General features: G+C 36.1%; 1 protein-coding gene across 1 annotated transcript; it reads left to right on the forward strand.

The window, feature by feature from the left end:
* Nucleotides 1-5,915: 5,915 nt before the first annotated feature.
* LOC139431313 (uncharacterized) lies at nt 5,916-11,127 on the forward strand. Its single transcript, XM_071198961.1, has 2 exons — nt 5,916-8,781; nt 10,319-11,127. The coding sequence occupies exons 1-2, from the start codon at nt 5,916-5,918 to the stop codon at nt 11,125-11,127; spliced, it is 3,675 nt and encodes a 1,224-aa protein (XP_071055062.1).
* Nucleotides 11,128-12,423: the final 1,296 nt, after the last annotated feature.

Below are 12,423 nucleotides of genomic sequence, written 5' to 3' on the forward strand. Positions count from 1 at the left end.
GCTGCTTCTTGCTACTCCTCTCTAGCTATCTTTGCATCATTTACCTCCACCTAATGAACCGATAGCTCCAAATGCTGCAAATAGTAGTATTAATGGTAAAAAGCCTCCCGTCTTGGGAATCTTTATTATTCTTCCGCGCGGTCGAAGTATCTTATGACGATATTTCTTTAAAATGTTGTAACCAGCTTTCCCATTTTCAAATAAATCACTTGTTCCGGTCTTCGAACTAGCTTGACGAGATAAATTCATTGCTTGGGAAAACGAAAGTTGACCTCCCCGCTTTGAATTCTTATGGTTAGATCTCCTCCGTCTTTTTGATTTGTAACGTTTCCCAATCCCCATACATATTGCTGTTTTTGTTTTCATCATTAGCGAAACTAAAGCCGAGAATAATTTTTCCCCTACGCTTGCGTTTTTACTTAGCAGTCGTTCCTTGGCTCTCTTATACAATTTCTTGTCGGCAATATGTTTTTCCGCTAAATCGGAATTATCAGCGTAAGCAATGTCGTGTCTTTTGCAGGCTTCGTCTAATTTGTTTACTCATTGATCTTCACGAGAAAGCCTTTTGACTAGTTATGAAGTTCTACTGGTAGTTTATTTATTAGTTTATTGAGAATGCCTCGACCAATTCGTTTCGTTGTTCACCGATTACTACCTTCTGATTGATTCATTCTTCGCATTATATTTCTTAAATTTTATCGACTACTCTCTTCGGAAAATTTAAAGAAAATGATACGCTAATAATCTTACAACAATATTTATTTTAAGTAGTACTTGTTATTACACTTATAAACCTTTCGTTATATACCTTATCTCTAAATTCCATATTTAAGTATGGTTTTAACATACAATCGATACATTTTATTCTATCCAATTGTTTTTTCTTGATTGTTTATATGCATAAACCCATGTATACATTACATGAGTTATATTAAAACTCTCATCAATTATTACTTTAACCATTTAAAATTTATAATCTAACGATACAGTTTAAACAACACCGATTACTTATTTTGACTTTACGAGTTAAATAAATTATATAAGTCAATGTCCAACAAAATTTTATCTATACTGTATAATAACACTTCCTTGCTAATGCACACCTGCTCAGAACACGTACCATTAAACACCGCTATAAGGTTACTTTTAACCAGGCATTATGGTTACGGTTGATATTAAGCTATCATAATATGTCTTATAATCTAAACGTTTCAATAATTTCAAGCGATTTGATACTAAATCTGCTGTCTTCCAGAGTTCATGTAACGAATCGTATGCTATGTAAACACATTCACCTCCTCTCTCTAATTTTAAAACTTTTCGAATGTTTTCTATCCAGTCACAGGATATATTAATATTACACAACACTAAATGTGATGGTGTTTGACTTCCAAAACTGTTTGTTATTGATGACTTATAAGCTATAATATTATTCCAATCGTTTTCGGTTAATGTTAAACATTGACTTTTTCTCATTAATTTTACCACTGGGTCAAAGTGTAATTCTGAACACAATCCTGTTGACACCCAATTAGTACGACTTTTATTTAAACTATATGTTGTTTCTGAATGAAGGGGTCCTCTACATCCATCTCTACCATTTCTCAAGATAATGAGAAAAATTTGGTAAACAAAATATCAAAAGTGTGTGTCTGAATTTCATAATTTGAGCAAATTACCACTGCTCTTTTTTCTTTGATGATTTTTTGTTCATCTTCTATGCTGCCATGACTCCTAAGTCAAGCCGTTTAGGGCCGTTCCACCATACATCGGACGAAATAAGTTGATCGGGATAAAGACCACGTGAAGCACAATCAGCTGGGTTTTGATTAAATGGAACCTATCTCCAAGATTTTGCAGGTAAAATGTTCGTTTCTTTTGTTTCCGTAACTAACTTCGGACTTAATTGGTTTGTGGCAGTTATTGTTTCAATAGGGACTTTGTTAAAGTCCGTGGCGCCCATAAAATATCGAACGCGCCCGTCTGCACTATTTAAAAGCTGGTCAGTGGCCAAATCCCTCATTGAGACTTGCATGGTTTTATTTGTAGTAAGTGTACGTCTCAACAAGCTGATCTAAATTTTCGATATAATTGACATATATTGATCATATAACAACGGATATGAAATTTGATGTCTTTAAGTAATTGTGTTCGATGTGTTGGAAAGATAAATTCGGATTTATCACAATCAATAATGATGATGATATGAATAATGGTAGATAGCGTTATGGATTTCAATACTATATAAAACTGTGATTGTTTAGAAACATATCAGTCATGTTGGTGATACGAACAGGCGGAGAACAATATAAAATGGTAAACATTCAACTAATGTCAAAAAAGAAGACAAGGAGGACGAGACCTATAAATCTGATATCTTCTTCGGCACCTTCTAACAGAACAAAAGTATCAAAAGCAATACAGTCATCATATATCCCAGAACAACAAAAGCCTCAATCATCGGCAATATCCATTCAATTAAGTGATAGTGATGATGACGCTTTTGCAACATCTCCACAACCACCACCACTAGTGCCAACAGCAGCAGCGGCAGATGTATCGCAAACTATGGAAGTTCCTGAAGAATCGTTTTTATTGTACTTGGAACAATTTGCTCTTCTAACAAGATCTTATATTGGATTGGGGGTTATGTAAGCGATAATAACAGAATTTGATACTATTTAGTTACAAGGGAGTTCATGTCAACATTTTAACTGATTTAACTGACATTTTAACTGATGATAACTAATAAAAGTAGTGATATAACGATTTCAAATAAAACTTATAAAGGTACAGAAGAATAAAATAAAAATTAGAACGAGTTGTATGTTTTCATGAAGAGGAACGTTATTTTATAATTTTCAAAAATAAAAGCTTCACTATTTTTTGAATTTTATCATTCTTTTGCTATTCTTCTAAAACTTCATAAACGCATCATTTCTTTAAAAATTGTTTTAGTTGCTAAAAGAATAACTTTAATATTTCTTGAAAGAGGAAGATTTAAACTACAATTTGGTTCAAGAGCTAATTCTTTAAGTGCAAGAGTTAATTACTATCATAATTTAGATGTACATGACTTTTTAAAATTCAATATTTTTCTTAGTTTCAATCCTAATCACATATGATTTTTCGAATCAATCATTTTTTGATGTTTCGGTTTAAGCCTAAACGTGCAAGATTATGTTTAGAACTTTTTTGATAAAACATGTTTCAAATTGATGCAACGAGTTACATGTTTACTCAACCAGGAGACTTTAAGCTTTAATTTGTATTTATATTTTATATAAGTCATTTTATAATTACTAAAAATACGACCTTCACCATGTTTAATTTTTATCAATTTTTGCGATTCTCTTAAAATTAAATTCTCCTAAAAACGTTTGATTTCTATAAAATTATTTTACAAAGCCTTTTTGGTACTAAAAGAATAAGTTTAAGAATAAGAAAATGGTTAAAGGTGATTTTCAAAATCGGATTTTATCGTTACAAAGGTGATTCTTTTCTTTATAATGCGTTTTATATATTATTTAAACCACATTAAAAATTGAAAATACCATCGATGTAAATCAATTCTCATGATTCAATTATTAATACTAATACTATAATACCAAGTCTTCTTGTTTTCCACTCACAGTTCGTCGATTCATTTCAATCGGGTCGGTTGCATTCAAAATGTCAAAAACACTCGGTTTTTATCTTTTAGAACAATATTTTCGGAAATTGCGGTGTTGGCCCACATCGAGAGGACTTCGAGATGTTGCACCAATTATGCTGATAAGTATTAATGCGATTTGGGCAATGTACCCGTTTCTGTTAGAAATTACAAGTTGGTGTCATTTAATGTTACCAAAGAAAAAACCTGTTATTTTTTTAAATAATTTTTAGATTATAGGACGAATATTAGAACATGTTTGTTTCATATGGAGTACGTATCGGTGGGAGCACTACTTGTATCTTTTAACTTCCAGTTATTGCGTAAACAACATTGTTTATTCAAAATTATTGAAATGTTAAGCAATTTCAATCAATATGGTGTTTCAAAAAAATTTATATTTATTGAAAAGAATATGAAATGTATATTAAAAAGTATTCGTTGCGGAGTATTTCTTATCGCGTATTATATAACGTACGTTATTATTTTGGAGGATAACTGTGCAACTTTTAAGAACACGAAGTATTGCTCAATATTTGAATATTACGTTCCAATTAATTTAAATGAACGGGTAATAACGTTGTTAATGTTATTTCAAATACATACCATAAATATAGCGGCGAACGTTTTCTTACACATAATATTATTATATTGGTATTTGGTGGAATTACTAATTATACGAATCGAACATCTTAATGACTCAATTTATAATATTAACCTGACCAGAAGTAAAAAGGAAAACTTTAAAATGTTGCGACCTCTCATCTTACAATATCAAGAAATATTTAAGTATTGAAAAATATTTCTTCTATGGAATTTTATGATATATTATTTGGTTGCAGATTATTTCAAGTTGTTAAAGATTTCATTGCTGCCTTTCTTGTACCATCAAAAATTTTTGCTTTGCTGTGTTTGGCCTTTTCAACTGCTGCGTTTGCTCTGGTTTGAATGTTGATTTATCGCATCAAATAGCTCGTTTAATAAATGTAATACTTTTAGACAAAGGACTTGAAAAACTTTTCTATGACCGTATTGTCTTTAATAATGTCATTTGTATGCTACATAATCGGACAAAAACTTACTACAGCGGTATGAACAACTCATTCTTATTATTATTAAAAAATTTGAATGTATTTTTTGTTTCATGATAGGCTGAGATGGTGTCGGATGCCGTTTATGCCATGAATTGGTATGAAACAGATGTGTCAACAAGAAAAGATGTGTTAATTTTTCTTACCATGTGTCAGAAGCCGCTTATGGTCGAAGTACCTTTGTTTAGGGAAATATCTTGTGAAGCCGCACTACAGGTAAGTCATTTATAATACTTGGGTAATTTGAAAATTATAAAACGAATGTTTTTATTTAAGGAATACAAGAAGGTTTATGGTTTTTTCAATTGGTTAGTAAAAGTTGCAAGGATAAAAAACTTTTAAAACCTATTTATAACCAAATTGTATGGATAATTATGCATTTTGGTTTAAATATTGCAATATTTAAGTTAAAATGTTCACTATAATTGTTAAATTTAAAAATAAATTTCAACAGTTTAATAAATTTTAAATTTTTTTAAATTAACTTTTTGGCAGACTTTTTATTTTGCGTCTGTTATGTTTTGCTTCAAAAACAATTGTGTGCAAATATAAAAATAATAATAAATGAAATACAATTTTATGTTTTTAAATGGAGCTGCTGCCACAGCACGCTACATCCACTTCCCCTCCTATAAAGAAAGAACAGAAAGAGGGATAACATTTAGTCAAAAATTTGAATTAAAATTTAAAATGTACTTTTTTAGTTGTGTCAATTTGTTCAAAGTTTTTATAATTTAAGTTAATTAGTCGGCCGTTCCGTATTTTATTCGTTATTGTTATTCAGTTGTTCTCACGAGTTGTTGTAGTTGACATCAAAAAGCGTAATAAATCGTTCCGTGTAATTTTCGTTAAAAAGTAGTTTCAATCGTGTTAATACACACGTTCGATAGAAGCACTTCGGCTTTTATTTGCTATTCGAAGAGATACTTCTACTTATTCTACAAGAACAGTAAGATTTTTCTTTTTTGACAGTTTTTTTCTAACCCCCGCGTTTTTAAGTAACTTTCTATAAGCGTCTCAGATTTTTCCCGCGCCGGTCTCGACTATTTCTTAACATTTTTTGGTCCTTCGAGCCGGATATAACCGGAAGTGCGGAGAGAAGGCCGAGATTTTTTGAGACGTTTTGAGTATTTTTCGATTTTTCATTTTCGTTATTGTGTGTTTACGTTACCATGGCGACCGCTCGTGAAATTGACTTAAACCCGATTTTCGAACGGCAAAATGACATTCACGGGTTAATTTCTCGGACAATAGACAATTTGAAAAAGTTCGCGATCTCTAAACGTACTCGCGGAAACATTCAAAGTCGTTTAGAACGACTTGAGATTAATTGGGATGAGTTTAATAATGCTCATAAACAATTAATTCAGTATCGCGACAAGTATTCGGATACGATATATTTCACCGAGGACATTTTTTCTGAATGTGAGGAAGCTTATTTCGATGCTAAGGGGACATTGCTTGATTTATTAAATCCTCTTCCGCTGTCTCCGACCCCGGAAGTTGATACAAAACCAGTTTCAAACGTCAGTCATTCGTCATCGCGTTCGCGTCATTTACCGAAAATTGACCTTCCAACTTTCGACGGTAAATACGCCAATTGGGCTCAATTTCAGGACTTGTTTTCTACGATGGTCAATGACAATGAAGACCTTACCGATGTCGAACGTCTTCAATATTTAAAAATGAGTTTGACCGGTGAACCCGCTCAGTTATTAAAAAACATTTCTGTTACCGGTGATAACTTTTCAAGATCGTGGCAAATATTGATTGACCGGTATGAAAATCGACGGTTATTAATTGAGACTCAATTATCGATTTTATTTTCCGCGCGTGCCGTAAAGAGTGATTCTTCTAGCGAACTTAAACGTCTTGTCGGGGAAATTAAAGAAGCTTTCGGTGCCTTAAAAGTATTGAAGTGTCCGATTCAGCATTGGGACTATATTCTCGTATATCTAATTGTACGAAAATTAGATACAGACGCCGTTAAAGAATGGGAGAGATCGATTGGAAATCATCGCGATCCGTCAACGTTCGATGAGCTTGAGGACTTTCTGATGAACCGTATTCACACCTTGGAAGCTGTCGAAAATCTTCAATCTAGCCGTAAAGTGTATTCCATTTCAACGGGTTCAAAGGTCTCTAGTGTGAAAGCTCATAATGCTTATTCTCCTGTAAATGGTTGTGTTATGTGCGACTCAGCGCATTACATTTCTTCATGTCCGGCTTACCTTTCAAAAAGCCCGGCAGAACGGCAGGATTTTGTGATATCCCGAAAATTATGCTTCAATTGTCTTGGTTCACATACCGTCAACAAATGTCGCGTTTCTAAACGATGTCACGTTTGTCGCAAATCTCACCATACGTCTCTTCACGACGCGCCACGACGCTCAACTTCAACTAGAATACAATCTTCAGTTGAACCTTCAAAGTCAGGAACAGTTTTCGCGCCCATGCAAGATCAACCGAGCATCACCGCTAATGACTTAACCGTATCGAATCATCTTTTACATTCGCACCACATTCATGCTCCGGTACTGTTGGCTACAGCTTTAGTACGGATTGAATCATCGCGTGGACATTCCGTTATCGTTCGAGCCCTTATTGATCAAGGATCCGAAGTTTCTTTCATCACCGAGTCACTTGTACAACAGCTTCAACTTCCGCGAAAATCAGCAAGTATTCCTATTTCCGGAATTGGTTCGCAACGTACAAGTATTTCAAACGGAATTGTTACAGTTCAATTAAGTTCGCAATTCAATCCATTTCTTTCATTCAACGAAAAAGCATTAATATTGCCGAAATTAACCGCTTATTTACCTCAAAAATATTCTGCTCAGTTACCGATTGAGCTACTGAATTTACCGTTAGCCGATTCAGATATCTCATCATCAAAAAGAATTGATTTGATTCTTGGTGTGAGTTTATATTCTAAAATTCTTCAAAATGGTGTTAAACGAAGTAGTGATGGTTCTTTGATTGCTCAGCAAACCGCGTTTGGATGGATTCTTTCCGGCGTACTGTCGAATCAATCACAATCAAACTTCAACCCGTATGGATTTCAGTGTTCGATAGATCGTGAATTCGCGGATTTAATGCAAAAGTTCTGGACGATAGAAGAAGAATCAAGTTCTAAGCCGTGTTTATCTACCGACGAAATTGATTGTGAAAAATATTTCGTCAATTCACATTCGCGTGACAGCTCTGGACGTTTTATTGTTCGTTTACCATTTCGAAAGTCTCCGCGTGAATTGGGAAATTCTTATATGATCGCTGTTAAGACTTTTTCTCGTTCCGAGTTAAGATTCGCGCGGGATGAAAGCTTCAAGACTGCGTATAACAAATTTATGCGCGAATATCTCGATTTAAATCATATGCGTCCCGTTACAGTGCCAGTCGAATCACCCAACTTCTATCTTCCGCATCACGGGGTGATTCGCGAATCTAGTACGACTACTAAGCTTCGTGTCGTGTTCAACGGATCACAAAAAACATCATCTGGATTATCGTTAAACGATTGTCTTCATACTGGTCCGAAACTTCAAAGTGAACTTGTTGATGTTCTTCTAAGGTGGAGACGCCATCCCGTCGCGTTCGCGTGTGACTTAGAGAAAATGTATCGTCAAATTGACGTTCATCAAGATGATTGGCAGTTTCAACGAATCGTCTGGCGTGAAAATCCTTCGGAACCTCTTCAAAGTTACGACCTGACAACGGTAACCTACGGACTTTCATGCGCACCATATCTCGCAATTCGTTGTATTCGACAGTTAGCAGAAGAACATATTGAAGAGCAGCCTCTCGGTTCTTCTGCTCTTTTTCGCGACACTTACGTGGACGATATCATTTCCGGTGCTAATGACATTGATGAAGTTCAAGAATTGATCTTTCAATTGAATCGAGTTTTAACGGCGGGCGGTTTCCTAGCGCGAAAGTGGATTTCAAATGTTTCAGAAGCGCTCTCATATGTTCCTTCAGACCTTCTATCCGATACAGAAACGTTGTGTGTTCAAGATGACAATTCCCCTCGCGCATTGGGTATTCTTTGGAACAATTCGACCGATGACTTTCTATTTTGTTTTAATAATGACGATTTTGACTTCCGAGAACTTACTAAGCGTAAAGTTCTATCATTCATTGCGCGTTTATTCGACCCCCTCGGGTGGCTTTCTCCGATCATTGTAACTGCGAAGATTTTTATGCAAAATTTGTGGACTTGCAATCTCGAATGGGACGAAATTCGACCTTTCTCTTCAATGGAACGAATACGCTAACTCTTTTCAAACGTGTCCGGTAATTCGCATTCCGAGATGGCTTGGAATTACTCGCGATTGTTCTTCGATTGAATTGCACGGGTTCGCGGATGCTTCGACTAGTGCCTTTGGTGCGGTAGTGTATCTTCGCGTTTCAAGAGCTGATAATGTTCGCGTTTCTCTTCTTTTTTCTAAAACGAAAGTGGCACCTCTTAAACGCGTAACCATTCCGCGACTTGAATTGTGCGCCGCCGTGTTGTTAGTTCGGTTGATAAAACGCGTTCGGGCAACACTGGATTTCAACGAAGTTCCAATTTTTCTATGGAGCGATTCTACGGTGGCACTTTCTTGGATCTGCAGTCATCCTTCAAGATGGAAAGATTTCGTCCGGAATAGAGTAACATAAATTCAGGAGCTTTCTCATGTTCATTGGCGCTACGTTCCGACGAAAGAAAACCCAGCCGATTTGTCTTCCCGTGGAGTTTCAGTGACGAAACTTGAAGCCGAAACGTTATGGTGGAATGGACCGTCTTGGCTTCGCTCACCACCCTCAGAATGGCCATCTCTTCGGACCAATTCGGATGCCAAAGAAATTCCAGAAGCACGTTCTATCCATACATCCAACACCGCAACTGCTATGAAAAAAGGATGGGATTTAAAGTTGAAATATTCGTCGTTGAACAAGCTTCTGCGAGTCACTGCTTGGTGTAAGAGATTTTTTCATAAAGTAAAGACTAATTCAAAGTTTTCAGACATACTTTCTCCTGATGAACTGAACGACTCTTTAATGTTCTGAGTGCGCGAGTGTCAACAACTTCATTTCTCGGATGAAATTCAAATTCTAACGGACGGCCGTGTAGTGCCGCGTTCAAGTTCTCTTTTCCGACTTTCTCCGTTCATAGACGGTAAAGGTTTTCTACGGGTGACCGGGCGCCTTCGATTTTCAAATTTGGATTGGAATGAGAAGCATCCAATCATCCTTCCAAAAGATTCGCCAATTACGATTCTTCTGATCGACAAACATCATCGAGCTACGTTGCATGGAGGAACTCAACTAACTTTATCTTCAATCCGACGCCATTTCTGGATCGTTGGAGGGCGAGTACCTGTCCGTTCGTTCATTCATCGATGTATGATTTGTGCGAAACAACGAGCAGTCATCAGCCAGCAGTTGATGGGCCAACTGCCGCCTTCACGAGTCATATCATCCCGCCCGTTTCTACATACCGGTGTTGATTACGTCGGACCTTTTCATTTGAAGCATCTTCGAGGACGTGGTAGTAAGACGTATAAGGGTTATCTTATTCTGTTTGTTTGTTTAGCCACTTCAGCCGTCCATTTAGAAGTGGCCACAGATTATTCAACTTCAGGATTTCTTGCTGCGTACAAGCGATTTTCCGGAAGAAGAGGTATCAGTGAATGCCTCTACAGCGACTGTGGCACGAATCTTGTTGGAGCTGACCGTGAGCTTCGTTCCATGTTTTCCGCAGCGTCCAAAGAATGGAAAGAAATGGCTAGTCTCTTGAGCGGCGACGGCACCCGATGGAAGTTCAATCCTCCCGGAGCACCACATTTCGGTGGAAAGTGGGAGGCCGGAGTAAAATCCGTTAAAGGCCATCTTCGAAAAGTTGTCGGATCCACACTTCTTACGTACGAAGAATTCAACACCGTTTTGATTCAAATTGAGGCCGTGTTAAATTCAAGACCTCTATGTTCAATATCTGACGATCCGAACAATTTTGATGTTCTGACTCCGGCTCACTTTCTCATCGGTAACGCTCTCACCGTTGTTCCGGAGCCGTCCGTCTTCGATGAAAAGATATCGAGACTCTCTCGATGGCAGCTTCTTCGTCGTATGGTCGAAGATTTCTGGAAGATTTGGGAAAGGTTTTACTTACAATCTATGCAGAACGCTACGAAATGGTTCAATCAACAAAATCTTCCTCAAATTGGACAGCTTGTACTTATCCGAGATGAAAGATTACCTCCGGCGAAATGGTCTCTAGCAAGAATTCTTCAAATTCATTCCGGTGCCGATGGCCACGCTCGCGTCGCAACGCTCAAAACGGCAAATTCAACGCTTGTTCGTCCGTTCGCTAAGTTAAGCATTTTGCCAGATTGTACAAATTAGTAATGTTATTCAATTGCAGTTATTTTTCACATTTCATTTCAGTTACATTTAATTCAGTCTTTTTATTCTTAATTTCTTTCTAAATATTTTCTTATTTTATTTAATGTAAAAGTTTGTTTTCCTGCGGTCATTTTTTCTTATTTAGTTTGTAATCATTTCAGTTAGGGTCAATTTTCAAATTATTGTATATTTTTTTTAAATTTTCTGTTGCCATTCGGCAAGGCGGGCGGTAATGTTCAAAGTTTTTATAATTTAAGTTAATTAGTCGGCCGTTCCGTATTTTATTCGTTATTGTTATTCAGTTGTTCTCACGAGTTGTTGTAGTTGACATCAAAAAGCGTAATAAATCGTTCCGTGTAATTTTCGTTAAAAAGTAGTTTCAATCGTGTTAATACACACGTTCGATAGAAGCACTTCGGCTTTTATTTGCTATTCGAAGAGATACTTCTACTTATTCTACAAGAACAGTAAGATTTTTCCTTTTTGACAGTTTTTTTCTAACCCCCGCGTTTTTAAGTAACTTTCTATAAGCGTCTCAGATTTTTCCCGCGCCGGTCTCGACTATTTCTTAACACAATTGTTTAATTATTCTTTCTACCATTGGTCAAGAAGTGGTGTGCGGGGCGGAGGTGTTGGTGTGTATGTTAAAAATAAATTTAAAAGTAAATCTCTTACTGTCGAATGTTACTCCTACTTGGAGCAGACGTGGATAACATTATGTTTTAATAAAAATAAATATAATATTGGGGTTATATATAGACCACCTAGGGAGAATATCAATAGTTTCCTTGACGCTTTTGAGGCGACACTGGGGTTGGTAATTCCTCAATGCGATGAATTATTTGTTGTAGGTGATATAAATATTAACTTGCTTAATTCTCAGAATACATACACTACTAAATTTTTGAATCTTCTGGACGCATATGGGTTGTTGCAACTGGTGAACGAGCCTACTCGTATTACTTTTTCCTCGGAAACCTTGATAGATGTTGTTGTTTCTTCTTGTGTCGATTTTGCGTTTACTTCACTGGACAGTTTGCATGGTCTAACTGATCATGAATTGATTAGATGTAGCTTGACAGTCGCACCTATTGTTACTGAACCAGTTTTTAGGGCTTACCGGGATTTTAATTCTATCAATCTTGTTGATTTTACTGCTGAACTGGAGTCGTTGCCGTTCTCTTTAGTTTATGAACTGGATGACGTTAATATCAAAGTTAATTTTTTTAATAATCTTATTATTTCAATTTTCGATAAATATGCTCCACTAAGGAATAGACGATTTTCTAAAAGACC

Source organism: Onthophagus taurus, chromosome 8, assembly GCF_036711975.1.
Source record: "Onthophagus taurus isolate NC chromosome 8, IU_Otau_3.0, whole genome shotgun sequence".
NCBI lineage: Eukaryota > Metazoa > Arthropoda > Insecta > Coleoptera > Scarabaeidae > Onthophagus > Onthophagus taurus.

Bases quoted from the DNA above. Each gene is read 5' to 3' on its own strand.
- LOC139431313 (XM_071198961.1), top strand. From the start codon at position 5,916: ATGGCGACCGCTCGTGAAATTGACTTAAACCCGATTTTCGAACGGCAA. The intron at 8,782-10,318 runs GTATTCTTTGGA...TTGTTTGTTTAG, and splicing joins CAATTCCCCTCGCGCATTGG to CCACTTCAGCCGTCCATTTA.